The sequence below is a fragment of the Stylophora pistillata genome, chromosome 4 (assembly GCF_964205215.1).
Source record: "Stylophora pistillata chromosome 4, jaStyPist1.2, whole genome shotgun sequence".
Taxonomy (NCBI): Eukaryota; Metazoa; Cnidaria; class Anthozoa; order Scleractinia; family Pocilloporidae; genus Stylophora; species Stylophora pistillata.
The window spans coordinates 37,375,602-37,403,555 of record NC_142522.1 but is presented as its reverse complement, the minus strand read 5'-3'; the positions used below and the strand labels follow the sequence as shown (position 1 = coordinate 37,403,555).

The 27,954-nt window shown below is 39.6% G+C and overlaps 3 protein-coding genes across 7 annotated transcripts in view; 2 read left to right on the top strand and 1 right to left on the bottom strand.

Annotated features, from left to right (window-relative positions):
* LOC111328786 (uncharacterized) overlaps positions 1–2,975 on the top strand; it is a 9,672-nt gene extending 6,697 nt beyond the window's left edge. The window contains exons 6-8 of the mRNA XM_022933287.2: positions 67–1,752; positions 2,085–2,364; positions 2,500–2,975. Of these exons, the coding sequence (XP_022789022.1) occupies positions 67–1,752; positions 2,085–2,364; positions 2,500–2,773 (2,240 nt within the window). The 3' untranslated portion in view covers positions 2,774–2,975. The remainder of the gene's footprint in view (positions 1–66; positions 1,753–2,084; positions 2,365–2,499) is intronic.
* LOC111328793 (snurportin-1) lies at positions 2,970–9,903 on the bottom strand. 2 transcript variants are annotated; one of them, XM_022933302.2, is made up of 11 exons: positions 9,814–9,903; positions 9,649–9,729; positions 8,680–8,760; positions 8,391–8,466; positions 8,175–8,252; positions 7,607–7,711; positions 7,236–7,329; positions 6,795–6,892; positions 5,973–6,050; positions 4,976–5,059; positions 2,970–4,178 (listed from the first exon to the last, which is right to left on the bottom strand). In XM_022933302.2, the coding sequence occupies exons 2-11, from the start codon at positions 9,726–9,728 to the stop codon at positions 3,729–3,731; spliced, it is 1,224 nt and encodes a 407-aa protein (XP_022789037.1). In that variant the 5' UTR covers position 9,729; positions 9,814–9,903; the 3' UTR covers positions 2,970–3,728. The 2 variants fall into 2 exon arrangements, with proteins under 2 accessions (XP_022789037.1, XP_022789036.1); XM_022933301.2 differs by having other exon boundaries at positions 9,649–9,885.
* Positions 9,901–27,954, top strand: LOC111328792 (slowpoke-binding protein). 4 transcript variants are annotated; one of them, XM_088755851.1, is made up of 16 exons: positions 9,901–10,158; positions 16,883–17,289; positions 17,598–17,668; positions 18,571–18,671; positions 18,935–19,012; positions 19,649–19,800; positions 20,524–20,634; positions 21,840–21,935; positions 22,591–22,676; positions 23,107–23,213; positions 23,705–23,802; positions 23,931–23,984; positions 24,652–24,717; positions 24,868–24,935; positions 25,274–25,348; positions 26,116–27,954. In XM_088755851.1, exons 2-16 carry the CDS (start codon positions 17,038–17,040, stop codon positions 26,378–26,380), a joined length of 1,680 nt encoding a protein of 559 aa, XP_088611977.1. In that variant the 5' UTR covers positions 9,901–10,158; positions 16,883–17,037; the 3' UTR covers positions 26,381–27,954. The 4 variants fall into 4 exon arrangements, with proteins under 4 accessions (XP_088611977.1, XP_022789034.2, XP_022789035.2 ...); XM_022933299.2 differs by lacking the exon at positions 16,883–17,289; XM_088755852.1 differs by lacking the exons at positions 9,901–10,158; positions 16,883–17,289 and adding an exon at positions 16,024–16,392.

Below are 27,954 nucleotides of genomic sequence, written 5' to 3'. Positions count from 1 at the left end.
TTAGTTATTGGCCCTCTGACTGCCCGAGTCGTGTAATAAATTTATCATATTTTTTATACTGTTTAGTTACAGAAGACATGAAACGAACTGGTCACTGCGGGCGCTTGCCAGAACGAACAGACTTAGTGGGGCGTAATGAGATTTGCGAAAATATTGCAACTCTGCTGACTTCAAACAAATCGGTCGAAATTGTAGCACCGCCCGGATATGGAAAAACATCGGCGGTAATCGAGCTCGCTCACAGGATGATCGAAAGAGGAAAGTTTATCGCATATGTCAAACCGCGTGGTGTTAGCTGTGTAGAAGACCTGGCAAGCAAAATCATTGAGGCTTTAGGCTTCGCTCATGGTGAAGATACAGTAACTGAAGTATTTCGTCGTATCTGTTCCTTAAAGGGGATGAGTGTGATTTTGATCATTGAAAACATCGACGACTTAATGCATCTTGAGGATCAGATTAGTGACGATGAAGAACTGAAATCCAAGACGTACTGTGCAAAAATGCGTGGAAAATATTTGAAGGATGATTTTTTTACCTTTTTTAAAGACATAGGACAAATTTCAAACGTGCACCTGGTCCTCACTTCTCGAGAAACTTACAATTTTTCTGTGTCTTTCCCAATCGAAGTTATTGATTTAGAGCCGCTAAATGACAAGGACTCGGCTGCTCTGTTTACAAAGAGTGACGGTAATCTTGACAATAGCTTGATCAAAGAACTGGTCAGAGTTTGTGGCGGTATTCCTCTGATAATTTGCACTGTGCTCTTGATTCTTAAACGGGAAAATCCCAAAGAGTTTACTGAGAGACTCTCTTCAAGTTCACCTAGTGATCTCGTTAAAGAACTGAACCCAGAATTTATGGCAAATGAAGACCGCATTGATAAGTGTCTGGAAATCTGCTTTAAACGGTTAAGTCAAGAAAACCAAAGGATTCTTGTTATGTTCTCCACATTTCCGTACAGATTCACCCAGAAACAGTTCCGAACAGTCTTTGAGTCTTTAATCGGAAGCGATTTGCAGAAGCATCTAAATTGCCTGAAGCAAAGCAGTCTCCTTCGCTTCGACAGAGAGAGTTGTCACTACTTCCTTCATCCTTTCATAAGGGACTACTTTTCTTTGAAGCCTGAACATAATGAAATGAAATCAGTCTTCATTCATCACTACAGTGATTTGGCTGTCACCCTTTACAAAACATTTTTGAGTAACAATTCTAAGTCTGCCATTGAAGATTACAGAGCTGAGAAGGACAACATCCGAGAGGCCATAGCGTGGTGTGGAGATGACCATCATGAGCTAGAGCAAACCTTAAGAGAGAAGTGCATCAATGCCTTTAATAAGGCTGCCGTGTTTCTTGCAAAGATGATGAGGAAGCAGGAATTTGAGTCGCTCTTTTGCAACCTTGCGCGTCGTTGCCGCTATGACATGCCTCTTTATAGTGCTTGCCTAACGCATATCGGAATGAAAATAGTTTTAGGCTGTACATGTTCACCCTTCATTTGTTCAAGAGCGTTGTATCGTGCTAAGAGTTTTCTGTCAAATGCGAATGACATCCAGTCAAAACATAATGACTCGAATGAAGGCAACCGGGCTCAGTGCTTGAGTAAGCTTGGGTTCTGTTGCGTTCGCGAGGGACGTGTTGAAGAAGGCTATGAGCTCCTGGAAAAAGCCTTAAAATTACGACGGGATAGAGCAGAGAAATCAAACAAAAGCAGAGACAAAGTCAAGCTGGCAGCCTGTTTCAACGATTTAGCAGGTTAATAGTTTTACAGACTTATACTTTTGAGAGTGGTAGAGCAAAAATTTCACCTTCCCCATATGTTTTCTACAACACCTTACGTTTCGAGAGGTATTGAAACTTTGCAGAAGCAAAGTATCACTGAGCTAAGCAGGGGATTGAACCTCGACGAGGAAAGATCGAGTTTCTTCAAATAACATTACTTGCAAGCTGAATGTTGTGGAAGCTGGGTCTGATTGGCAGCAGTTTCATTGCAACTCTAATTGGCCAAGTGTATACCATCTTAACGTAACGTAGATTCAGCAATGTGTCAATTTCCTGTTATTCTGTTTTTTTTTTTCTTTTCCCAGCTTCTCAAATGGTTCAAAGGAAACATTTGCTTTCAATTCAAACAAGACTCGCTTCTGTGCTTCCTGTTTATGAAGAGAACCTCGGAGATCACCCTGCTACGGCAACAACACTTAACTGGATTGGTAAGAGTTACTACGCTTTGGGTGATTACGACAACGCAATCAAATACAGCAGGAGATCAAACAACCTTCGACAGAAACTGTTAGGACCACACCAAGAAACTGCAAGGTCTCTTTATGATCTGGGGGAGGCGTTTAGCGCGAAGGGAGAGTATGAAACGTGAGTAATGATACTTTGTTTTTCATTATAAATTATAAAGCATTATAAAGGACCGATATCTTCTAAATATTTACTGCAACAAATAGGTGTAGCAACGGAAAGAGCTTAGATTTAGTTCGCTGTATCTTTTCTTAGTGCCCTCAATTACCTGAAAGAGGCAGTTAAATTGCAAGAGGAAGTGTTAGACACACACGACGAGCTGATTCACACTCATCAAACCATGTCAATTGTTTTGTGTCATCTTGGTAAAAAAAAGGAAGCCGAAGAAGAAATGAAAAAGGCAGAGGAGTGTGCGAAAAATTTGGATTCTTGGAAAGCCCCTTTAGAAAGACTTGAGAGCCGCGAAGAGAAAGGGTGGATGGCCGTTTCAAGCATTCCCGAAGCAGAGCCAAGAATTTCAAAATTCTGATTAATTACCTTCTGCCCATAGCGCACTGTATCAGTTATCATATTTTCAGTCGGTCGCTTTTTATCGAGCCGAAATGACTTCTTCGTTATACGAGGCAAAATTTCAACATAACTTTTGTAACTGTGTTCGCGAGACAAACCAAGCTAGACATGACATACATGTGTATGCACAAAAAAATCAATTAAAAAATCTGTGATAAAGATGAATTGTAAGAATTTTTATTACTGTCGTGGATTTTTATACCCACTGAGGGAAGGAATTCCCACCTGTAAATGGTTTAATTCCGCCATTGCGCTACTGTACCATGTAGAGGCAACGGAATGCGTAAAATATGCGACGGTAGGACACCGAAAACAAGGCAAAAATACGGACTGTCAGCGGAGCAACCAAATGGGCGCACTAACCGATCCTAAACTTGGATTCCCCCCCCCCCCCCAACTTTTGAGCTTGACCTTTTTACCTTTTTAACAACGAACCTTAAGGCGGATCATATTTTCTCGTTATGCACAAGGCTTGAGAGGCAAATACATGTAGATAAGATCATTGATCCGTCACTAACGTTTGCTGTAATTTCCTTCTTTTGTACATCGTTTGTCACGGGATTCATGGTCAATGGTGAGCCTCAAGTCCTCAAGTTTACCTTTAGCAAACAAAACACAAAGCGTGACCAAGAAAGGAGTGGGGGAGGCTAAAGCTAAAATTTCTAGTCGCTTCTCGAATGCATCCGCTGGGCTCGTTGAAAACTGAGGAACTGGTTCTTATAACTGTGCGAGTCTTACTAAATTGCGAGATTAAGTATTATTTTTCATTTTTTATTTTTTATTAAATGCGTTTAACTGAGTCACCCTGGCCCCGTCAGTAGACTTAGAAGTGATAGAATTTGCACTCAAAAGGATCGCAGAGAAAGCTTTCTTAATAGTTACACCCGCCATTGATGATAGAGGTCTTTACAACTTCAAGATATTGTTTCGTCAGTCTGACTCACATCCATATCATTATCGCCTTTCTTACGTCTTCCTCGTTTGGAAGTTCTCTTGGAAACTTCCATCTTTTCACTCGTGTCCTCATGTTGTATATTTTCTTTTGATTCCTCCTCAACCTCCATTCCTGCACCAGTTTTAGAAACATGTTTTCTCCTCTGTTTTTTCTTTGTTTTCTGAACTTCCATTTTCTCTTCAATTACACAGTTCTCACTCGCTAACCTCTTTTCCTCATCGCCATCTCGTAACTCCTTGTTCGACTTCAGCAAAGTAAGTTTATTTACCGCAGGAACCCCTACCATGAAAGCATCAGGCACAGGGAGCCCCAATATTTCAGGAAGCATGTACGGTTTTAACCAGCCGACCAGAGGTGTTCTTCCACAAGTGTAATGCGTCCTCTTGTGAAAGAACAACAAACCATCGACCTAAAATCAATTAAATAGTTTTCAGGAACAAACAGTACCAATATAGCATGAGATTGAATAATGAGAGATCACCCTCCTTGTAGGTATCTTAATTAAAACTGTTCAAGTTAGCTTGTTAAGAGGATGTCATTTGAGATAAATTTAATAGTACCTAAGCAATAGGCCATTTTACAGTTGTGTACTTAGTTGCCAAGCCTTTGATTTGGAGTGAGGCTGAAGGTGACCTTGTTGTGATAGAGACCTGTATCTAGTTAGCATAATAACACAGTGACTTACATTTGAAAGGTAGCAATGTTTGTATCATAACAAGGTCACCCCCAGCCTCACTCCCATTAAAAGGCTTGGCAACTGAGCACACAACTGTAAAATGGACTGTTAACCACTCCACTTGTAACAGATATGTTAGGCCTTCTGAATATTTGTTCTATTACGAATGCTCTCTCCCTTTCTGTCAGTTATTTTGCAGAATTTGGCACCATATCAAGTAAAGAAACTTTAGGGTGATAAGTCTGGTCCCAAGGACATCTATTGTATTTTGAAGAGAAGTTATTTGTCCATCATGCACTGTTGTAGGATCAAGTTAAGAACACTAACACTGAGGAGAAAATTGCAAGTAATTTTTTCCAAGTTAAATTCATACTGTGAATGATGCCCAAACACTTAATTGACTACCTTGGGGCGACAAAGTTGTTGGTTAAACAATTTTGTGTCTTTTTTTTTGTCAATTTGCAATGAAAAGAAATCCAGTTAGGAATACACTAAGATACCACTTCTCGTCAGTTGTCTATTTTTCTTACCTCATTGACTGATGTGACACTGATCAAAGCCTCAGAAATGGAACTGGCATCACATGGATGATGATGCAAACTGATAAATCTGTACTGATGAATAATGAGCAGAAATGTGTTAAGATAATTTATATCTTCCCTAAAGAGAGCTTACATGAATCAAACTCAGGATTTCCCCCTTTACATTGTTTCCATCAGTTTTCAAAATATCAGCTTGTTTGTTTGTTTTATGATGCTTTTTTTCAAATATAAAATATTGTTTTTGAACAAATATGAATAAACTAATGAAAAATATAATTATGAGTATAACTTAGCAGTGGCATATGATCTTCCAAAAGGGACTTCATCCTCTAATTCTGGGTTAAAATGGAATTTGGAAAGTTGTTTTGGTGGAGAGAGAAAATCCAGTGAACATAAAAAAATCCTGGAGCAAGGAAAAAATCCAAAGCCAAACTCAACCCTCATGTAAAATCAGGTGTGGAATTGAAACTCATCACCATGCTGAGAGGCCATTACCCTTACAAAAGCGCCAATCTTCTTTTCCCAGAGTGTATGAACCCATAGGCTCTTCATATGACTTGATCATGTCATTAAAAAAAAAAAAAATTTTCAAAACTGTCATGAAATATTTCCTTCAGCATTACAGGGCTCAAATCTCCTTTTAATTCAAAACAGGCAATTTTGAGTCCTTAAGTGTCTAAGGGAAAGATTTAACAATAGTTTTGAAATTTTAGAATTTACAAGGATTTGCGTGGAAAACCATGTCAGCATGCATGACTGGGTGGCAAAAGTTATTTTTCTCAATACAAATACTTCTAACTTTCGGTGGCCGTTACAATCACTACTTTTGAGATGTACGGCTGAAAATTCTCAGGTTTCCCAATTTTAGTATGCTCTTTCAGCTTGCGCAAACAAAATTTTTCAAAAGTGAACTGTTTTTGTGTCTACCAAAAGTTGATCATGTGATCAAGTCACGCAAAGAACCCATTAATTACAATCCTCTTACTGGGTTGTCAGCCGACGCTTGTGTCACCAAAGGCTCTTCCTGAAGCTTTGTCTGCAGCCAGTAAAACCTAAAATCTGTCTGAAAGACAGGAAAATGAAAAAGAAAAGCAATGACATCCGTTTTGTCCACACACATTTCTTGATAGGTTATCAACAGCTTCCAAATCAGAGATCACAAAATGAAATACATATGATGGCTGTAAAAAATCACTAGGCAAGCCTCATCAGTAGTAGTGCAGACAGGCCTTGACACTAACTTTTCAACTTACTAGCCAAGTGGCTGGTGACACTGCAGATGTCAGTTACAACAATTTCAGTTAGTTAACTAGCCAAACTGGTGGGCTATTGTGGAAATAAAAAAGCATGAGCCAAAACTGACTTTCTACAAGTCTATGGCTAGTTGGCTACCGTTAGTGTAGTGTCAAGCCCTGGCAGAGCTACATATTTCTACTGTTATTAGGGGTTTTGCCGCCTTTTTTTTGTCAGTGGGCCCTGGGACCCACTCAGTCAGCTTGGTTTCCCAGGCCCGTTCAGTTCAGAGCTCATGTGTTGCATTTTTTAGTTTCAGTAGGTTTCACCTTAATTTATCACCTCAGTTTGTCAGTTTATCATTCATCGCAGCACCATTCATGTAAGTTTTCAACGTTCCGTTATTTTATTGTTTTTGCCTTGTCGTATTTCCTGTTTTCTGTTTTCGTTTCATCGTTTTCTGTATTTTATTTACATGTAGTTTCACCATTTGACACTAAAGGAAAATAAACCACTGATTTGTATACTCTTCGTGTTTCGGTTGAACACTACGCTAAGAACGCGACAACTGTACCTCGCTGTCATACACAGGATGACCTCTCCAGGTCATGACATCCAACACATGGAAAGTGTTTGTTAGTCCATTGAAGATACAGTCCAAGATGGTGTAATCTAAATTTTCAGGTGTAGAAATATATGTACACGTAGTTTTAGGTATCTTACATTGCGTACTCACTGTACAATTACCACATATACTTATAATGAAGATAACAATAAAAGCTCTAAATTTTTCAAATTAATTGAGGTTATACTAAGGGGACTCTTAAGCAAGGCAAAAAAAAGGAAAAGAAAATTAAAAGGTGAAAGTTATGGCCAGCCTTTACACCTTCATCTTATATTGAGAAGTTTAAAGCAAATAATAAGTAAATAAAGAATCTATGACAGCTGTATTACAATTTTGCAAATCATTCACTGGTCATTGTTCAGTAGTCTAAGTTGATAATCACTTTCATACCTCCAGGTTTGAGAGTTTTTGGACTTCCTCCAGGGAGTAATGAAGAAAACTTGTTCACCCTGTAGCCACTTTTAGTGTATGCAGCAGTATATCCCTATATTATTTTACAATAAATTATAAGGACATATTAAACAATTATAGGTCAAAATGAAGTTAGTAATACTTAATTGGAAAAAAGTCTCCCTGAACTTTACTTTGCATGCATGGTAGGCACTTTCTATGAACAGGTGTCAAATCCACACAATCAGTTGTGAACAACAAATTGGAAGCTACATGTACCTTGAGCCTCAAATAAACTTACACTTGCACATAGATTAGCAAGTGTTTGGGAGCATGTGGTGTACAGAACTAGGCTGTATATATTAACTTACATTTGCGGCAATGACAAGGTTCCTTTTGCCCACTGGACAAATAACCATCAACCACTCCCCCTTTAAATCATCAGGAATATCAACAAGCCACTCGGATAACATCAGCTAAAACAAAAAGAAGGAAAGAAGGGAGAAAAGAAAAAATCAATTTTCTGATCAAAGATTTTGATCCCAATCTATACCATGTAGTGAATAATAATTAGGCTGGCAGAGAAAAGAGATAATAAATGACTCTGTTAAGCTTTCACTTTACTATGAGCAAGGTAGAAAAAAAGTGTATTTAGATTGGTCTAGAAAACTGAATCACTTTTGTTTTCTGAACAAAATTAGATCTCCTCAAAGAGCAACAAAACAAACTTTATTCTTATTCTGATTACAGACATACATAATTAAAATTCTTATTACAAAAATACATGAATAAAATGGTTTGCCCCGCAAATAACTAAGAAGCTAGTCAGGAGCTACAAATTTTCAATCATAATATGAATACATTACTGAGTAAAACTGTAATGATAATTTTAAAGTGATCCAAACTTGAGACATGAATAAAATTATGAAATAGCCACACCTGATATGCATAAGGATTAAATTTCTTTTTACGACTTCTCCTGCTTTTCTTGTCACTCTCCTCAATAAACTCCATCTCCTACAGTATACGTCAACCATTAATTTCCAGAACTTGTAGTAAATGGCAGATATAACAATAATCAATCATAGCAAAGAAATGATGGGATGAAATGGATAAGTTCAAAATAAATAACGATTTTTTAAAAAGCATGTTTACCTCTGTCTCGACATCTTCAACTTCTAAACATCCTTCCACCAGTTTTCTTGCATAGTTGACATAGTCTCGCCTGTGTCTGAGGATACAAAATAGAACATTACATACAATATCAAGTACAACACAATGTGCTGAGTTACCACTAACAATTTCCAACAGCAATGACGTCAGTAAACTTAGAAATAAAGTGAAGATGCATGAAAAGAATAACTTATATAAGAAAAACATAATTATTTTATCACAGCATGTATAGGGCCTGATGTCATTAATTTTCCATGAGGACAGAACATACTTTTTCTGCTCCTCCAACATTCTTTTCCTTCGTAAAAACTGATCTGGTGTGTTACTGGGCTTCATTTTATACTGTGTCATCCTGATGGCATGTAAACATAAGTCAGTGCTTAGTATTACAACATCCCCATTGTGACAAAAAATACAGGGGCTTTTTCTTTAGCCGTGGCAGCAACAATGTATATCATTCTATAGCTGCACAGTACCACAGTGTAAACATTGTAGTGGCTCAAAAGAATATTGATAAGTAAACAATACTTTTAAAGTTCTCTTGCTCCAAATAGTTGCTATGGTCAATCTTTACTCATGAGTATTCTAGATAATCACAAATCTCATTGTTTAACCCCCTAACTCCCAGAAGTGATTTATAATTGAAACTTCACCCTATAATATCCATACACCATCCACCAAACAAATAAAGAAAATACTCAGACTTATCAGGTAGAGGTTGTTCTCTTGATCTAACACCAAATTCTTGTAAATAATTTACAACGAAATGTGTAGAAGTTAGAGGGGAGAGTCGACAATCAGATTTTGGGATTTAAAAGGTTAATGGAGCCACTAAGTCATTGCTTGCTTTCAATTAATTGGGGAAATCAAGGTCTACTCTTACATTTTGGGGGGATCTTTTTGGGTGTAGGGGGAGGGGGACTGGGGGGAACTCTGTACACATAAGTACCCTCGATTTCCAGAGCACATTTCTGTGCTGACAGATACATCTATTTAATACTCTTTCAACGCTACTACACATCACCAAGAGATATAAAGTGCACTTGTCTGAGAGAAGACCTGCGAGTGACGTCTTTGCAAGAGGGGCAAGATCTACACATACATGTACACATCAGCGAGTTTTTCGACTCTCACTAAACCCCTTGGACGAATCTTAAAGTATTTCTGACGATGCACTACAACTGTGAGGGAACAGGAGACCCAGGTTGTACTGAAGTCTGGTTTACACTGACGATCTTACCTTGGATGGGGCGCTGAAGTGTCGTTTGGGTCAGAGGAAACTGTAAAACTGGCTGCGAATGATTCAGAAAGACCCTCCATTTTGAAACAAAAAGAAGCGAAGTTTAGCCGTTCAGTCCCGAAGAACCACAGGAATATTTAATTGTTCAATGCGTAACTATCTCGCCTTTTCACAGACTAGACGATTTTAATCTCGAAATAATTGTTCAAAATTCCTCAATTTCCCTCCAATTTCCCCCACATCTTCTAGTGAGCCCACGATTTACCAGCAGTTTGTAAGAGAAGTCCATAACACATGACATTCATGTGACATGCGAACGCCTGGCGGAGTTTGACAGAGGTGGAAGTGTCTTGAAGCGTGAACATCTGAAGAAATCCTTGTCTCGATCGTGTAAGGATTGCTAAAGACAAAATGGCCAGAGTCGTGTACTTATAGGAGACTCACTGAGCAAGTCTGTTAACTGGCTACACCATGGGATCGTTTGTTGATTACATGGGAGATCATGTTTGGGTACGTGTTAATGCATATCTTGTGCATTTCGAAGAACAAAAGTTCATGAATTGTACAAGGAAAAATTATAATGGATCAGCGTGTGAATGCAAGAATTTTTAATGGGAAAACTTTCAGGCAATTAAGAGCGCTTTTAAACTCAAATGATAGTATAACGATGAATCAACAACAATAACGTTAACGAGAAGTGCCTTTTCCACACTTTTTTTGCACGCGACCACAAATGTCATATACATGTAACAATACAAGAATTTATTAACCAAATGTGCTTCGAAGAGTACAAATAACATGCTAGACGAGTACAAAATATCACGCGATATTCGCCCGTGTTACACACTCAAATCAACCAGATAATGAAACACAAGGTTATATTTATTCCCAAAACTTCGAGCACATGCGTTTTTTCTCTTTTACCCGACACCCTTTTGGGTTCATGAACTCGACAAAACATGTCACGCACTCTACACACTCCCCCGCCGAAAATGAAAGTGTTCTTCTAAATATTACAAAACTATTTATCAGGGTTCTCTGCAGCTACTGTAGCTGTTGTTTGACATTGTCTCCTTCAGCACCTTGCGTGCTTTTGATTTTCTTTTTTTTTTTTTTTTTTTTTTTAATGTTTGAGTCTTATAAGAGGCTCCTCTCAAGCCCTCGAGTAGTAGACAGGTTGGAAACAGCATGGCCACACCCAGAAATACAGGGGTGTTCCCGGATGAATAGCTGTGATAGCTGGAGCTTGAATGGCGTTAACGCGTGAACTGCTGAATCCTGGCTCAGCCGACTGGTACTGTGGATTTCCCAGGGAGTTGTAAGTTAAGATCTGCGGCGGTCTCCTTTGGCGCTGCGGCCGAGTCCACATGTCCTGCTCAGCAATATCCTCTCCCTCTGATCCGTCATTGTCAGCACTTCCTTCATTTGCAAGTTGTATTTCGCTGGATGGCCCATTGGTGCCCTCAGTAGTCGCAGAATCCTCAATTGACTCTGAAGGCAAATCGCGTCCTGGAGACACTGAGTTTGAAGTTCTTACTTCAGTAGGTATTTCCTCTACAAGGTCCACACTACCGAAATCATCATCATCTTTCCCCGAATTCTGTAGGTCATTTCCCGAAACAGACAAAAGTCGTTTCTCTACTGCTGATTTTGGGGGTCGTGTACCAAATCCCAGATTTGGGGCATCTGCTTCCAAAGCGTCACAAGGCAGTAGTAAATTCCGGTGAAGTACTCTTGCGCGGCCACCTCCACTCTCAGGCTTCACTTTGTAGACTGGGCTTTGAGCCCCCATTCGTTTAACCACAACGTGGATAGCGCACTCCCAATGGGATCGTAATTTTCCAGGGCCACCGCGCTCTGTTAAATTTCTAACTAGCACCCGATCGCCTGGCTGAAGAACGCCACCTGAGACTCTCTTGTTGTAATATTGCTTGCCGCGCTCGGCAGTCTTCTTTGCATTCTGTTGAGCTATCCGGTATGCCTCCTTCATATCATGCTGCCAGTTTTGGACGTAAGTGTTATAATCTCCCTCTGCACTCTCTTGATTCAAATTGAAAATCAGGTCGATGGGCAGGCGGGGTGTTCTTCCAAACAACAAGTAATACGGAGCGTATCCTGTCGCCTCATGCTTCGTGCAATTGTACGCGTGGATCATCTTGTTGAGTGATTCATCCCACTTTCGTTTCTTCAAATCTGGGAGTGTTCGCAGCATAGACAATAGCGTGCGGTTCATCCTCTCCACTTGCCCATTCCCTTGAGGGTGGTAGGGGCTGGTGCGAGACTTGGAAACGCCAGACAACTTATGTAGTTGATGGAAGAGATTGTTCTCAAATTCTCCTCCTTGATCACTGTGTATACGGGCTGGGAATCCGAATCGTGGTACAAAGTCATTGTAAATCTTTTCAGCCACCGTTCGTGCTGTCTTGTTTCGGGTTGGGTAGGCCTGTGCAAACCTTGTGAAGTGATCTACTATCAGCAAAATGTATTCAAATCCCCGTTGGCTTTTCTCCAAATGAAGAAAGTCTATAGACACCATCTCAAAAGGGGCAGTTGTCGTAATGCTCTCCATTGGTGCTCTAGGGGAAGTTTGGGGCTTCTTTTGCTGGATGCAGTGACACTTGTTGGCGATGAAATACTCGATTTCCTCTTGCATGTAAGGCCAATAGAACCTAGATCTCGCTAAGTCCACCACTCGATCTGCACCCAGATGACCCATTTCAATGTGAAGCTCTTGGTAAACCAACTGTTTAAACTTTGTGGGTAATACTAGCTGCAATCGACTCTTAGTTTGGCGCCACAGAATCCCGTCCGCTGATATATGGAGTTTATTCCATGCTCTCAAGTAGCAAGATGTTGTACGAGTCTCATTTTTCCGCTCTCCTCCTGGTGGGGGATATCCCCGTTTCTTGTAGGCCAGGATTCGTGAGGTGTCGGGGTCTTCCCGTTGAGCCCTTAATATTTCTTCTAAAGTAAGTTGGCGAAAAACCAAATCTGTGACGCCCGGTTCTGCGTGAGCAATGCCAACTCTTGCTGAAACTGCTGCCACCCAGGGTGTGGCGTCTGTGTGAAGTACAAATGGCTTCGTAAAGTCGGGAAATGCCATCACTGGAGGAGAAGTTAGTCGGTCGACCAGCATGTCAAGCCGCTTCTGATGTTCCTCTGTCCATGTTACCTTATGATTATTAGCCAATAGATCAGGGCCAGCCATTAGATCGTACAGGGGCTTAGCTATGCGTGAGAAATCCTGGATGTATTGCCTGTAGTAACTCAGGAACCCCAGCAGTTTACGCACATCACCCACTGTTGCTGGTTTTTGTTTCGCCAAGTTGTGTACGGCGGCCGTGTCCTCTGGGTCTAGAGAGTAGCCATCGCCGGAAACAACCCGCCCCAAATATCTAACTTGTCGTTGGAAGAGCTTGCACTTTGATGGCTTTAACTTTATCCCATGTTCCTGCAGTCGACGCAGGACTTGTTGGACATCCTGAACGTGTTGCTCAAAGGTCGTACTATACACCAAGACATCATCCAGGTAGGGGATACAGATGTTGTCACGTAAGCCATCTAGACATTCATTCATGCACCTTTGGAATGCCGCCGGTGCATTCATTAGCCCGAACGGTATTCTATTCCATTGATACAATCCCCAGGGGGTCACGAATGCAGTCAGGGGGCGGCTTTCTTCTGTCATAAAGCCTTGGTGGTAGGCCTTCCCTTGGTCCAGAACTGTAAACCATCTGTTGCCGCCTAGGCCATTTAAGATATCCTGTATACGGGGAATCGGCTGTCGTTCTGGATATGTTTTCTTGTTCAATTCTCGATAATCAATACAAAGTCGCAGACTTCCATCCTTTTTGCGAACACAGACCATGGGTGAGGAGTAAGCCGAACGGGACTTGCAGATCCAATTTCGATTAATCAAGTCTTCTAAGTACTCTTTCACTTCCCCATAGAGTGGCTTGGGGATGGAGATATAGTTCTTCTGTACTGGCTCATTGTCCTTTAACTGGATATCCAGCACCAAGTTCTCCACGCAGCCAACATCATCGTCGTTTCTTGCAAAGGCTCCAGCTTCTTGCCGTAGCATTTCGTGGACGATCAATTGTTCATTGTCTTCTAGCTGACTCAAGTCAACTGGTGGCTCCCATCCATCTTGTTCCTGACCAGGATGCGAGGTAGCTTCAGGGTAAGAATCCTCGTCTCCTCGAGAGTACGAGTCGGGAGTGTTTGGAATTGGTAGAACTGACTTTACCAGGTGTATCCGGCCCAATTCTGTTCTGCGCTTTAACAAGATGTTTCTGTCTGTATTGTTTTGGACCACGACGGCCACGTGACTAGAGGTTCCCGGGGTTATTTTAGTAAGTTCCTCGCCCAATTCCAGTCCGTCTGGGAGCTCGCTGTCTTCCTTGGGCTCAAATATTACTGGCATCCCCTCTGGAACTGGTCCGAGGTGAGTTTGACACTTAACTGTCGTTGCCTCTCCTTTTGGCAGCATAACATCTCTCTTTCCGACTTTAACAGCTGCAGTACCGGTATCCTGTGTTCTTGACTGGATCAAATTGATCAGGGTACCTATGCGAGTATGATGAATTGAAGGGAATGACTGCTGAATGATGTTACTTGCCGCTTGGTGGTTTCCACCATATTGAGCTAGGATTTCTTCTATAACATTGAAGCCAATGATTGGGTACTCTTGTTCCTTTTGTCCCACCAGTACTGGAACTGTCAGCTCATGAGCAGTTGTATCGTCCCCAGCCAACTTAAACCCGATCTCAATCCAACCGTCAAATGGAATGTTTGTCCCATTCATCGCTTCCAAATTCAGCTCTTCTCCTGCTCCCAACAACTCTTCAACATTTCTTAACACCTCCAGCGGTAAGTGAGTTTGTTGCCACTTCCTTGACACAACACAAACCTGGGAACCTGTATCCCATAATGCCTCCACTTCCTTTCCCTGCATTAGGCATTTTACCACGCACCTCCGTCCCACGATTTTTGTCAGTCCGAGCTGCTGCCTTGGCGTCAGGTGGCAGGGAAACGTCGTGTTCAAATCATGGCCATCATCTCCGGCTGCTTTCTGTTTCTCAAGTTCCTGTATAGCCATGCAAACTGGTTTATGCACAGCTCTGTATTTTACTTGACATTCTTTTGAATAATATCTATTGGTCTTACAGGCTCCGCCGCGGTTAAGTGGTACATGGTCTGTGCTTTGTTTTCCACACTGCACGTAACGGGACTGGTTTTCTTGCCTGGTCACACCCTGTCCCATGGACGTGACCTCTGGCCGTTTCCCTGGAATTCTGCTGGAGAGCGTCGGCTGAATTGGGCATTACACTCGCGTACATAATGGCCACTCGCCCCACACCTGAAGCAATGGTTGCACGGCCATCCATTCCCACTTTGTTGGCAGGTCCTACACAGTGGGGGTTGTCTCATAGGCTGTTGTGTGAGGGGGGTTTGAACCCGGAGTGTCTTTGACTGCGGCCACCTCTGCCTTGAGCTCCCTTAGTTCTTTCATGAGACCTTCCTCCACCCCATTATTCTTTGACTCCTGCTTGTCCCCTCCCTTTTGAACAGTATTTACCTTGGGGGTTAGCTGTGAACCGAATTTCTGTGATCGCTCCAGTTCGTCACTGAAACACACATTTAATTTCTCGAATAGTTCTTCATCGCTTATAAATTTCTTTTCCAAGTAGGGCTTCATTTCGATCTTGATATTCTCATTTTGCAGGCCAAGGGAAAAACTATGGACAAACATGCCATGTACTAAGGTAGGATCATATTTCAGGTCCGAGTCAGTTTCTTGAGATGCAAACAAGATCTTCTGTTTCAAATCGAGAAGGCGGATCAAGAATTCTTGAGGTTTTTCCTTTGGCTGTTGGACAGTTGAGCTCAACTGATGATATAGTTCGGTTGCTGTTCTCTCCTGATAATGAGAACGCATAATTCTCCTCAATTTGGCCAGTGTTAAATCTACCTTACCCTCCAAATAACTTCTTAGGCTTAACGCCGGATTTATCGCTTTTATCACAGCCTCTTTGATTTCATCCTCTGTATAGTCGTTCTTTAACCCATTCTCAATTTGATGTACTAGCGAGGAAAAACTCAAACGATCCTTCTGCGACGCGTCACCAATCTGGCCCGAAATCTTGAAGTCGCGTTTGAATTTTGAAATTGACACCGCGGGATTTTGCTCTATTTTGACGGTCGCCTTACTATTTTCAGAAGCTTTCGGCGGTTCCGTTTTCTGTTCCGGTACAAATTTTCCCTGCATACTTAGAGATGACGACAACACTTTGAGCTTCTCATTATCTAATTCTTCCGTTTCGAGGTATTTATTTAGAGCTCGGATAAAAACCAACCTTCTCTTGCTCTCAGGTGGTACAGTAATGTTCAGCCCACTACAAACTTCTTTAAGCCTTTCCTCGCTCAAGGAACACAACGCGGCCTGAATTTCGATCTGCAGACTCTCGGTGTCCATCATACTTCCAAGAAATAATCTTTCGTACTCACCAATAGTGCAATCAGCCGTTCACAAAAGAAATGCGACACTTTACGTCAAGATCAGTCCGCCGTCGACAGCAATCGACCACAACCAACTCGCGCTCGACGAATCAATCAAGCGTGCCAATTACTTTGTCCTTCACAACCCAAGGCAGTTCTTCGTCGATGATAAGCCTCTTCGGTCCAGTCCTGGCAGGGTCGCCAATGTTACACACTCAAATCAACCAGATAATGAAACACAAGGTTATATTTATTCCCAAAACTTCGAGCACATGCGTTTTTTCTCTTTTACCCGACACCCTTTTGGGTTCATGAACTCGACAAAACATGTCACGCACTCTACACCCGCACTGAAACAACAATTTGGCTTGTTGGATAATAAATCTCTTATTGGACGTTTTGTTGTGTAGTATCGCAGAGTATTTTTACGAGCTGTGCCATATTTTGCTGCAGCATATAATACAAATTGAAAAAGAAAAATAGAATTATGAAAGATCAAGAGTTGGAAACTCACTGTTTAACAAAGAACCAAGTTTTTTCAGAAAAATCCATTTTTTTTAAACAATCAAATAGGTCTATTTAATGTAAAATCAGGTGAAAAAGTTAGGGTTAGGGTTAACCTATTGACGTCTAGTGCGCCCGTAAGCGCCCATGTGGAACCACACCCTTTCTACACCTTGTGACATCATCACTTTTAATGCTGGAGCATGACTTTGAGCACATACTCAAACAGGTTGAAAATATCTTACAAATGATACCAGAATGAGTGCAATTGAGTGAAGGAGATTGGTGAAATAGCCAAAAAACCAGGTAACTTTGACCTGAAAATCTGCACGAAAATCTTGTTCCATGACCCACCTACCTTTCTGAGCATATGATTTGAAAATAATGAGTAGTTTCCAAAAAAATCTTTACACCAAAATGAAGCCCACTAAATTTGCAGCAAGTGAGGAGAAACTTCAGGCAAGGAAAGGGGGAAAAATTGCAGGAGAAAGAGAGAAAAGTAAAAGTCATAAGTGGGGCAGTACTTTTCAACCCATCACGAAATTTTGCTTTCTGCGCCTGCCCGAGATTTTCAGGCCGCCATTTTGCATTTGGATCAAAAGGCCGTCGAGTGTGCAAGCTGTGAATGGGTTTGTGGTAAGTTTGAGCTTTTAAAACCACAACAGTGACCCGAAATCTGCTCGACTAGCTTCAAAATACAGTTTCTCATTAAAGCTACAGCTATTAATGGGTTAACTAAAACCAATGATGTGACTTTTAACAGCTGAAACAGCTAGGAATTTTTGTGTTGCTTTGATTGCAAGCAGTTATTTGATATTAAGAACATAATAATGTACCTAATATCATAAAATTTGTTTTCTAGAACATTGAGTGAATCCAGTGAGGAAAAATATTGCAGACTGTTCACTGATTGACTGAGTGTTGGTATAAATTTGTCTTTTTAGCTTCCAGTCCTGATTGCTATTGGCATTGCATTCTTGTTAATCATCATAGTCTGGATAATCTGTAAACGCTGGTTGGTTCTTTGATTGTTTCATTGTTTCATTGTTATTGCAATTTATTTTTATTGTTGTTAAAGTTATTGAATAGTTGTTAATACCTTTGTAAAGCACCAGGTAGGATATGGTTCTTATTAAACAGGGCTCCAAACTCACTTTTCTCTTAAGCGGCCATCTGGCTACCTTCAATCATAAATAAGTGGCCTGAATTAAAATTTTTAGGTGCCAGCAAAATTTTTATTGAGAAAGAAAACAAGAGGCACTTAAATTGTTTAATACATGTACTCCAAAATGTACTTGATGGCTGGCCAATTTACCAAGTATCCTGGGGCCTATAGCTAGCATACAAAGCAAAATCTTAAAGTGAAAGTCATGGAACATAAGAAAAATTTTATGAAAACTTTCTTATCCCTTTGACTTCAGACCATGAAAAATAACTTTGCAACTCAAACACAAGTTGTTATATTAGTGACCAATGCTGCACATGTAGTCACCAACATTTTTTAATCACTAATTTGGAGACCACAACAGTTACCACTTGAACAGCTGTTAAGAAATGTAGTTCTCAGCATAGTGAAAATTGATAAACACCTTAGGGCCAAAGGGCTAATCAAGGGCTCTTACTTGGGTCTAGGGCTCTAAACATCATCTTTAGAAACTCTTTATAGTGGCCAATTTATATTGTACAGCTGTACATGTATGTAAGAATCACATTCATAGTGGACAGTGTAAGCATTGCTTAGCAATTTGAAATTTCAAAGAATTTTCATTAAAAACAGTGTATCTCAGAGTGTTGCATGTACTTCACACCACTCATGCACAAAGGGGGAAAATTAGACCCATCTTCAAATATATAAGTCTGTAATATAATAGGCTAAATTTGGTGATCGAATAGTTCTTTTTTTTTGTATGGTTCTAGGAAATGGAATCGTTATGTGAGTCGGATTGGCATTGAAGAGGAAAGATCATTAATTGAGAAATGGGACGAAGAGAAAAGACTTCAGAAAAGTGTAGAAAGAGGTACAAGAACTGTGAAGAATTTATGAAACTAATTTGCAAATGATTAAGTTTGATGTGTGACAGTGCTTGAAAATCATGTTAACTCAGTCAATAATGTTAAATATTGTTAATTTTGTACTTTTTTGCATAGAAATAGGTCATAGGTTTAATTTGTATAACTGCAGTATGAAATGTTGATATGCAAAAGGTAGGGAACTATCTAACGTTGATGATTTCCTCTTCAATCCAAAAAGGCCAATGAGTTTTTAAACTTGATATTGCAGATGCAGTGTTGCTGAATTGCTACTACTATTTAAAGGATTCCAAAAAGTATAGTTTTATTGACCATTTACCAGATATGGGTAAGAAACAGGAGCCGAGTGTTCATTTCTGTAATTTAAAGTAAAAAACTGTTAGTACTATTATTTCACTTAACTCAGAAGAGATGATAAATGTGCAAAATTTTTGTCATCAGAATTTTGAAATATGTGCTGGACATGTACATTTCTGTAATGATAGTGATAAAAAGCATTTACTATAAGGTTATTTATGCCATGATAACATTACAGAGTAGCTGAACGATGTGGTCTTATCTAAGTCAAGTTTAAGAAGAAGCAGGAAATTACAGTCATAATTAAAACTAAAAATACATAATGGAGACAACAAATTTAATAAATTTAAATGTGTATTATTTAGAGGGAGTTTTTTTCAATTAATCATGTAAAATTTTTAAACAAGCTTTTCATTCTTGCTTCATTGTCAAGCTTGTTCCAGAGTACAGTGCTCATGTATTGGATAGCTATGAGGCTATGCCACTGGGGCTTTTATCACAGATGTGTGTGTTAGGGGTTTGTTCAGTCCAATACTTTCCTTAATCTGTCATAGATATAATCATTAAGAATATACTTATCTTGTGAATCAGCAGCTATGAATATACATGAAGGATTGTTCAGGATGGGGCAAGTATTCAACTATACCTATCCTTAACAATTACACAGGTAGCAGAGTAAATAAACAATGGTTCCTTGTAAAAGATAGTAAACAAGACATCAATGCTGTGTTGACGATGACACCCTGGAGCTCACAATCTGTGATTCCCTTTACCAAAGCCACAAAGAAAACTTTGAAAGAACTTTTCTCACTGTTGCAGGTTTGCATTTCCTTCAAATCAAGCTATGTATCTTTACAACTGGCAAAGCAAAGTTGTAATTATATAAATTTTTAACAGTTCATCTGTATTGCACTTTAATCTCAAGGTTTTCAATGGCAATAGGCCATTTCCAAATTCCACCTGGTCTCTTTTTCAAAACAAGGCCTGGTGCTCAACTGTTCTTGTGACAATGAATTTAACTTGCATTTGAATGAAAACGTATCATCTTATGACAGCTAGGATGAGCACCAGGAGTCACTTTGGAAAAGAGGCCAAGGGTAGTTCCGAAATGGGCTATTAAAATTCTAGGAAGTTTAATTTCCTTAATTTGCTGCAAAAAAACTTTGATCATTTTCAACAATGATACCTCATTTGTTTCCTAGTAGAAAACTCTTGGTCTACCCTAGAGAGCCATTTGTTACTTAAATGCTGGTAACAGTCAAGTACTTCTTTAAAGAACGGCCTCAGTACTGTAATTATGATAAACTCATGAAAATAATAGCGAAAATATATCTGTACTTATACTGTACATATTTTAACTTGCATATGTGCACTTACACTTTACTGACATGTTTTTTTGATGCTACTTTCCTTTGCCAGTATCCTTACCTTTTTCCATTGATGAACATTGACTATATCTGTACTTATGCTGTACATATTATAACTTGTATATGTGCACTTAGTTTACTGATATGTTTTTTTAATGCTACTTTCTTTTGCCAGTATCCCTACCTTTTTCCATTGATGAGCATTGACTTTGTATTTAGTCACAACCTTGTGATGTTCATCCATCCATACCGATCTGCTGGATCATTAAAAGATCTCATATATGGGGTATGTGAGTAGAGAGGCAGTGAAACTTTACAACCAAAATGCGCATATGTTGTTCAATGTTTATTTTGTTGATGTAACAAGTTTAATTTTAACCTTGGTATTATTATTAGAATTTGTGTGTCTTAAATTTTAAATGTTTGATATTTTAAAACTTCCCCACTCCTGATCTGTTAAAATATAAACCACGGCTTATTGAATTCAGTTTGTCGTTTCCTAGGTTTCAAATTATATTTGGTGATGATGATGATGAAACTTTATTAAGGTGTCTAAAGAAACCTCCTAGCTTAGGTTAGAAACCTGTGCTAATTAGGGGACACAACATAAATAAATATAAATTAAAGTAAAAGTATTTAAATATAAGCGTAAGTATAAATGATATCAATATTTACAGTATGACAAATGTATTTTTGAATTACAAAGATGACAGCACTTGCATCCATAATCCATTAGTATAACTAAATCTAATATACGTATTTTGTTTTTGAAACATTTTAAGTTGGTAACTTCTCTCAAGTCTGGGGATAATTTTCCCCAGAGACTGGGCCCTAAATGGCGGAGGGAGTGCTTGCCATATGTTACTGTATTGTACCTGGCAGCGGAGAAATCAAACTGCCTTAGGTTATAGTTAGATCTATGCTTAATAAAAATGTCATTAATATAGGAGGGACATAGATTATCCTTGGCTTTATACATTAAAACACAAACGTCTTGGAAAGTTCCGCCGTCAGTTGACCTTAAGCCTTTCCTTTTCTCGTTATGCAAGCAGGAGAAGCTTAATCGAGCCGTAAGTTAGCCAAGGGCGTGGGGCAAAAGCAAGGAAGAAAAGCGATGAGCCAGGAGGGGACGAGGTAAAAAAGAAAGGAAAGTTTCCCTACCTTGTGCTCTTCCCTTTTTTCCCTCACTCTCGCCTCATGCCCTTGCAGGACTGACAGTTTGCTCGTCGAGTTTCTTCCCCTTGGATAAAGGGAGACAGTGAGGCCCTGTACATAGGCTGCAGTTGACTTGAAAACATAAACCTGATTCGTAAAGAGGATAACTTAGTAGGAACGGAAAATTTTTCAATCCCGTCGTCATATCTGATAAAGAATGTAAACAGTGCTTTTCATAATGCGCTGGCTTGTTGATTTTGCCAGGTTTTTCCATGTTTAGTTTTGTAAACGCATTTATGCATCATCGTTGCTTAAAATTCTTTGCGTTACCTTCAGTCTCGTCCACAGTCATCTTGGGATGAAAAGTACCAAGTGAAGGGAAAAGCTCTTTCCCTTACGCAAATTCGTAATTTTGGGCGACAAGTCTTAGAGGTAAAATTCAAGCTGCCTTTTGTAAATCATAATAAAAGCAAAGTAATATGTACGTAAGGCTGTCGCAATATAGAGTATTTCCTACATGCCTACCAACTGCTTCCCAAGCTAGTTCGTATATTTTGTGCATTCGTTTTCTTCTTTACTTTGTGTTCTTTCGTTCTCCTGTTGTTTATCCTTTTTTTTATTCTCTTCTTTATTTGTTCTTTTCGGTCTCAAGTTCATTCACTCGTGAATTTTTTCTTTCGTCGTTTCGCTCTTCTCTCACCAATGTGAAAAGGGGGTACGTTTCTAAAGAAACTGTGACGCAGCGTCCGTAGGGGGCGAAACTAGATCAAGATAGCTTGATCATTTGAATTGATAATGTAACTTGACCACCGTTAGGACTCTCAAAAGCTGATGTTTGGAGTGTTAGCCTTTTGTCAGGGCGAATGGCGAAGGGCTTTGACGAATGGCCAACGCTGGAAACGTCAGGTTTTAAAAGAAACTTCTTACGGTGGCTAATTTGCATTATCAATTCAGTCAATAAAATCAAATTATCAATATCTAATGTGGCCGCGCATGCAATACGCAATCTGCAGAGTGCCTTTTTGAGTTTGTTTGCTGAGGTTCTCAACTTCACCAGTTTCTTTGTTGTCTTTTAACTTGTGAACAGGCGCTGGTTTATCTGAGAGACAAGGGCCTCCCAACATGTGGTCATGTTCACTCTGGAAATATCTTTGTAATCAATGGAACGGCTAAGTAAGTCAACTAAGATTCTTCGGAAGTACATAATGGCGTAAGCTCCAAACTAATTCCAGAAAAATCAGTCACAAACTTTCTCGCCTTCCATGGAACTAATGAATTATATTACAGAGGTCTTCCCTGCACTTTCAGGTTTTAACATGAATTACTTCTGCCGGTGTTTGATGGTATTGTACAATCCTTCCCTCATAGAGAAATTTCCTACAAGTACTGCAGCACTTCACCAGGCGGGATCACGTCTGTGTACTTAGCATCTGTTTGTTTATTGGTATCTTGAATGTTTTTACGTTTTGAAAGGAAACATTTACTGTGTACTATGTACAGACATAGTACATGTGTTAGAGTGGCACCTGTAATGAATCACCCTAAATTTTTTCGGTGAAGCAATATCAATCAAGCGACTTACTTGCCTAATTTCTGTTCGTAGGCTTTCTGGCTTTGAAAATTCTTTGTTTGGCTGGAAGTCAAGGCTTTATCCTACCATTAAAAAGCTTTTAAAAGACAAAGACGATGATATTGAAGTTATTCAGTTTGGTAAGGATGTAACTGATTTTAAAGATTCCAGTATACTCTAATCTATACTAAATTGTTGGCAGGCTCTCGTTGGCGTAGCGATACGATACGCGAAGATGGCGGTTTTCGAGTCGGCGAGCAATGCACATGCAAGAGATTCGAAAGGGTTCTCATTTTTTTCGCACCAGACCACTCACAGACCCCTCGCACGCACGCACGCTTCGCTCCTGGGCTCGAGTCTCGTCGTTTTCGCTGCTCGTTCTCAATGCATCGCCGATAAGAGCCTTCTTGTAGGCTGGATAGGTACGTGTTTTTCTGAGATTGCACTGAATTTACACGGATCTTCTCTGGGTCTTATTGGCTCCCTGTGAAGCTTCCTTTTTTTTCTGTTCGGCCGTTGTGGTTGCACGGTATTTGGTCTCACGACACTGGACAAGCAGGTACTCTCTTCAGTATATTACCTAGAGATCTTCGCCTCTAAAAACGCTATTACTCGTATCCTTCTTATACAGGACACCTGCTGTATGAAATGCTGGCGGGGTGGGAGTTGACCACAGCAGAACCAAGGAGAGAACAGCTGATAAACTTTAGAAATACCCCAGTTGTGGAGGTTTGTAATTTGAATTTGTGCAGCATGAGGTTAAAACTTTCACTGATGAGATGATTTTCAGTCTCTTGTAACGCTATGAATGGACGTTTGGAAAACTTAATGACGCCAATCGTTTAACCTTTTTGCAGGTTATAAATTTTATATTCTTTAATGAAAGTGAAATGTATCCAACCTTGGATGAGGTAAGTGTGAATCTTATTCTTTGGTGGTCTTCCATTGTTGATGCAGGCATGCAAAATGCGCTTTGAATTTCTGATTTTAATGTATGAGATCCTGTGCTACTGCTGATTTTTATACATATGGGAAAAAGGTTTCAAGTGATGGATGGTTTGGAAATATCTTTCACTAGAAAAGTTGCATATTCAGTTTTCAATACAATACAGTCTGTAGGCCTTTTGAATGGAGTTAAGTAAACTATACATAAGCAATCAGAATAGCTAATCGGGGGAAGGGTAAATAACGCAAGGAGCCAATAAGAACGCAAGTATATACTTGATTCAAAGATGCACCAAACACAGCCTTGGAATTCCATCCAATCACAGCTGAACATAACAACCTGAAGAAGACTAGCGGTATGCAGTGTAAACGTCGCGATTCGCGGCTTCCGAAGTGACCTCGTCGAGAGATAAACGATTACATTCTCTTTTAAATACATATTTCTGGCCTGAAGCGGGAAAGACGCAAGTGAGCCAGTCAGGGTTGGCTCGTTGTTTTGTTGCATCTTATTTCTTACGAGTGTGGTAAGAGATGGCTAAACCAATCAACGAAACGGTTTCCATTTTAACAAAAGCAATACAATAGCAGATTACTTTGAACACTAAATTGAAAAGCAGTTTTGTTGTCTTTTAGCTTGTAGCTCATTCACTCTTCAAGGGAGGTGATATCAGTGGACTTAAAAAGTTTAACCCCGGTCCAGTGAGTGGAATACTCTTCTCTTATCTTCCTCCTTTTGCGTGTCTGTCTAGTTCCCGTCTGTCTTTTTCTATTCATTGAAAGACATTTTTTTGGACTTTGGACGACATTGAAATACCTCGCGCTGTAAATTGATTTTTTTTCTTTGTTTAGGTCCGTTTTAGTTCAAATGTGAAACAACTCCTTAAAATATACAGGAATGACGACGAGGAAAGACCAAGGTATAACTGATATTCTTAAACAGTTTTGTGCTATTTTTATAAACTATATATAATTATTGAAATCCTCTCGAATTCCTATGGGAAATTAAAGTCTTTAGACACACAAGTTCATTAATCTTTCATTGTTACTTTTTTATTTGCTCCTTTATTCCTTAGTCCGTTCCATAGTTCTCGAGTTTCTTTTTTTCCCTCTATCAACCGCTTGCATCACACTTTACCTTAAAAAAAAATTAAATAAATAAATAAATTTTATCATGCAAAGTAAATGAACCCAGCAACTCGCTTTTTTGTTTGGTTTGCTTATATTTGACTTCTGTTTTTTTCTTTTCGTTTTAAAGGAAACGAAAAATGTCTTCGAGAAAATCAAAACTAGATGACGGCAAAGCAGTTAAGAAAGAGAAAAGCTCTTCCAAGTGAGTTACACAAAGTAATCCAGTTTAGATGACGCAAATGTCTTGCTGATAAACTTCAGGAGGGAAGCATCTTTAGTGTTTCAAGAGCATGCGTGACTGTCACGGCCCAGTTAACATTAAGTTTTAAGACTTCTTTATATGCGCAGTAGCTATATTTTTGCTGAAACATGTCGCACTGACTAAAGTAAAATTATCCTGCAACAAATTTAGGTGAAAACCTTCTTTGTCATTGTGCAACTTACTCTTATGATTAGTGCATCAGTACTGTGTTGTCTTACTGTCACAAAATAGCAAGTACATGAGACCATAGTGGATGCCAAATGGTAGAGGGTCCCTTCCAGCCGGATCTTATTCCTGTTCCGGGGGGAAGTCACTACTCCCCTGGATAGAATGTTCCTCCCCCCCGGATTTTTGTTCGGCTCCCCTGATAGTTTACCGGTACTCATTAATAATTCTGAGTGGAGAGTACTAGATGATTTCAGCTTATTTTCCCGCAAACAGTTCGTAATGACCGGCGAGGTCTTGCACCTGGAACCCTGGACCCGATGTCCAGCATGCTAATTGTAAGACCGCCCACCTTAAAGAGGCTGGAGTCAGGACTGTGAAATTATAGTGGGAGCAAGCCTTGCGTTGTGTCCTATACGAATAGAGGGAACTCGTTCCTGCCCTGTGCACCACGTGCGCTTGATGATAGATGAAGAAAAATATTAATCCCTCCCACATCCCACATTCAAATCCCTCCGTAATTATTGTTCTTCTATTTCCAGATCAAAAGCTAAACGTGCGTCTGTTGACGAAAAAAGTGTTCCGCCCGTTCAGTTCATGGCGACCTATCCGCCGAAACCACCTCCGCCTCCCATCCCTAGAGAAGTACCACCCCCTCCTCAGTTCAAACGTCCACCAGTGTCTGTAGAAAAAGTTGCGCCACGACCTCCAAGCAGCTCTGGCCGAGGAGCACTCTTGAGTCAAATTCAAAGAGGTTCAAAGCTAAAAGCGACCAAAACGAACGACAGAAGCGCCCCGCGAGTGTGAACAGCAGCTGCTGATTTTAGTCGATTATTGAATGATGCAGGACATTAGTTAATCCTGTGTGTGACATTGATGCCACCGCTTTGCAGAGGACGTAAAAATAAGTGCAAGGTCTGTTTGTGCAGGAGATGAAAGTGAGAGACAAGTTTTCTGAAATAAGCTCAATTTGTTGATGTACTTTTGACGTGTCGAAGTTCAAACTGGCAATCGTAGCTAAAATGAAACTTTTCCGTTTTGAATTTGTGATTTTTTTCAAAAGATGCTCTGAATAGAGCTATTTTAAATGCCATCATCATCATCGCCATTTTATCTTTTTTTTTTTTTAAATATTAGTTTAGTCATCCGTTCTGAATTTCTAAAGATTATGGAGAAATCTCAAGTTCCGGCTCGGACAGCTGATCTCAAAAATGGCAGCAGTGAGAACTCATTATTACTCATTAGTAATGGAAATTACAAAAAAATTATTTCAATTGCCAAGCAAATCAAAATTAATATATGATTTCAAATTACAAAATTTTTATTTTACGGTCACGTAAAGAGACCAATGAAAATAGAGAATGTGCGTTGGGTAAATTTGTTTGTTTCAAAAGCCATGTGGGATCGTATTTCAGGTGGCATGTAGCAGATTGCTCGTCCAAACACAGGTTTCCTTCCGGTGAGAGGAGAAAAATGTCCATAGTACGTGTATCGTTTTTAATGCGTCCCAATATTGCGATCATTACGTCAGGCTCTGTGCAGTTGCTACAGTGTCAGCGATCCTACAAGTTTTTAAATCGGTCAAAGACTCAAGAAAGCCAGAGTTTGTTCACTTGTTCCATTTTATGATTGTGTGCTGAAGTGCTTTTTCTCCTTCAGCGCCTGAAAGGTCTGTCTCTTCAGAAAATGAAATCTCCAAGTAGAGTAAGATCTTTTTTAGCACGTCACGCAAGGAGTGTCCGCGTGACAAGGCTCAACAACAGCTACATGAAGACTAGCCGGATAGTGTTTACTCACTAAATTTACTTCTTTTGTATTCTATTGCAATCAATCCTTGTTTTTAACTTTGATAGGAAAATTAGGCAATAACAATGAAATAAGTTCTTTTTTAGATAGAGAAAGAGAGTAGATTGTCAGTGTTTTTGTTAGTTAATGTGATGTTATAGAAGATATTTATTTGCTCAGTTTGAAAGCTTCTAATCGCTTTTTAATTGACTAAAGGCTAAAGATAAATTATAAGTACTTTATGCAATATATCGTCATTAATACATGACGTAATCATTTACAAGGAAAAGGGCATTCAATGCATTGCTACTGCTCGCATTGTTTTTCAAGTCATTCGCTCTCCTTGTAAAGAAGGATCTTTTGCACTTATTTTTTGTAATTATTTTTCGAAAGGAAAAATGAAAGAAATTTTGGATTTGTAAACATATAGTGTTCATTTATTTTTATAAGCTTTCTTCAAAACATCAGTTTTCACAATTTCTTCGATATGCAACAGGATGACTTTGAAGCAGAAATAAAACTCATCATTGAATGTCTTCTGTACTGTAATAAAATTGCAAAAAAATTAATAAATGAAATGTTTGTCTGTTGCTTGA

Bases quoted from the DNA above. Each gene is read 5' to 3' on its own strand.
- LOC111328793 (XM_022933302.2), bottom strand. From the start codon at position 9,728: ATGGAGGGTCTTTCTGAATCATTCGCAGCCAGTTTTACAGTTTCCTCT. The intron at 8,253-8,390 runs GTAAACATGCTT...CGTATACTGTAG, and splicing joins TTGAAGATGTCGAGACAGAG to GAGATGGAGTTTATTGAGGA. The intron at 6,893-7,235 runs GTATGAAAGTGA...CTGAAAATTTAG, and splicing joins AAAAACTCTCAAACCTGGAG to ATTACACCATCTTGGACTGT.
- LOC111328792 (XM_088755851.1), top strand. From the start codon at position 17,038: ATGAGTAGTTTCCAAAAAAATCTTTACACCAAAATGAAGCCCACTAAA. The intron at 22,677-23,106 runs GTAAGTCAACTA...TTCTGTTCGTAG, and splicing joins GTAATCAATGGAACGGCTAA to GCTTTCTGGCTTTGAAAATT. The intron at 23,214-23,704 runs GTAAGGATGTAA...CTTCTTATACAG, and splicing joins TATTGAAGTTATTCAGTTTG to GACACCTGCTGTATGAAATG.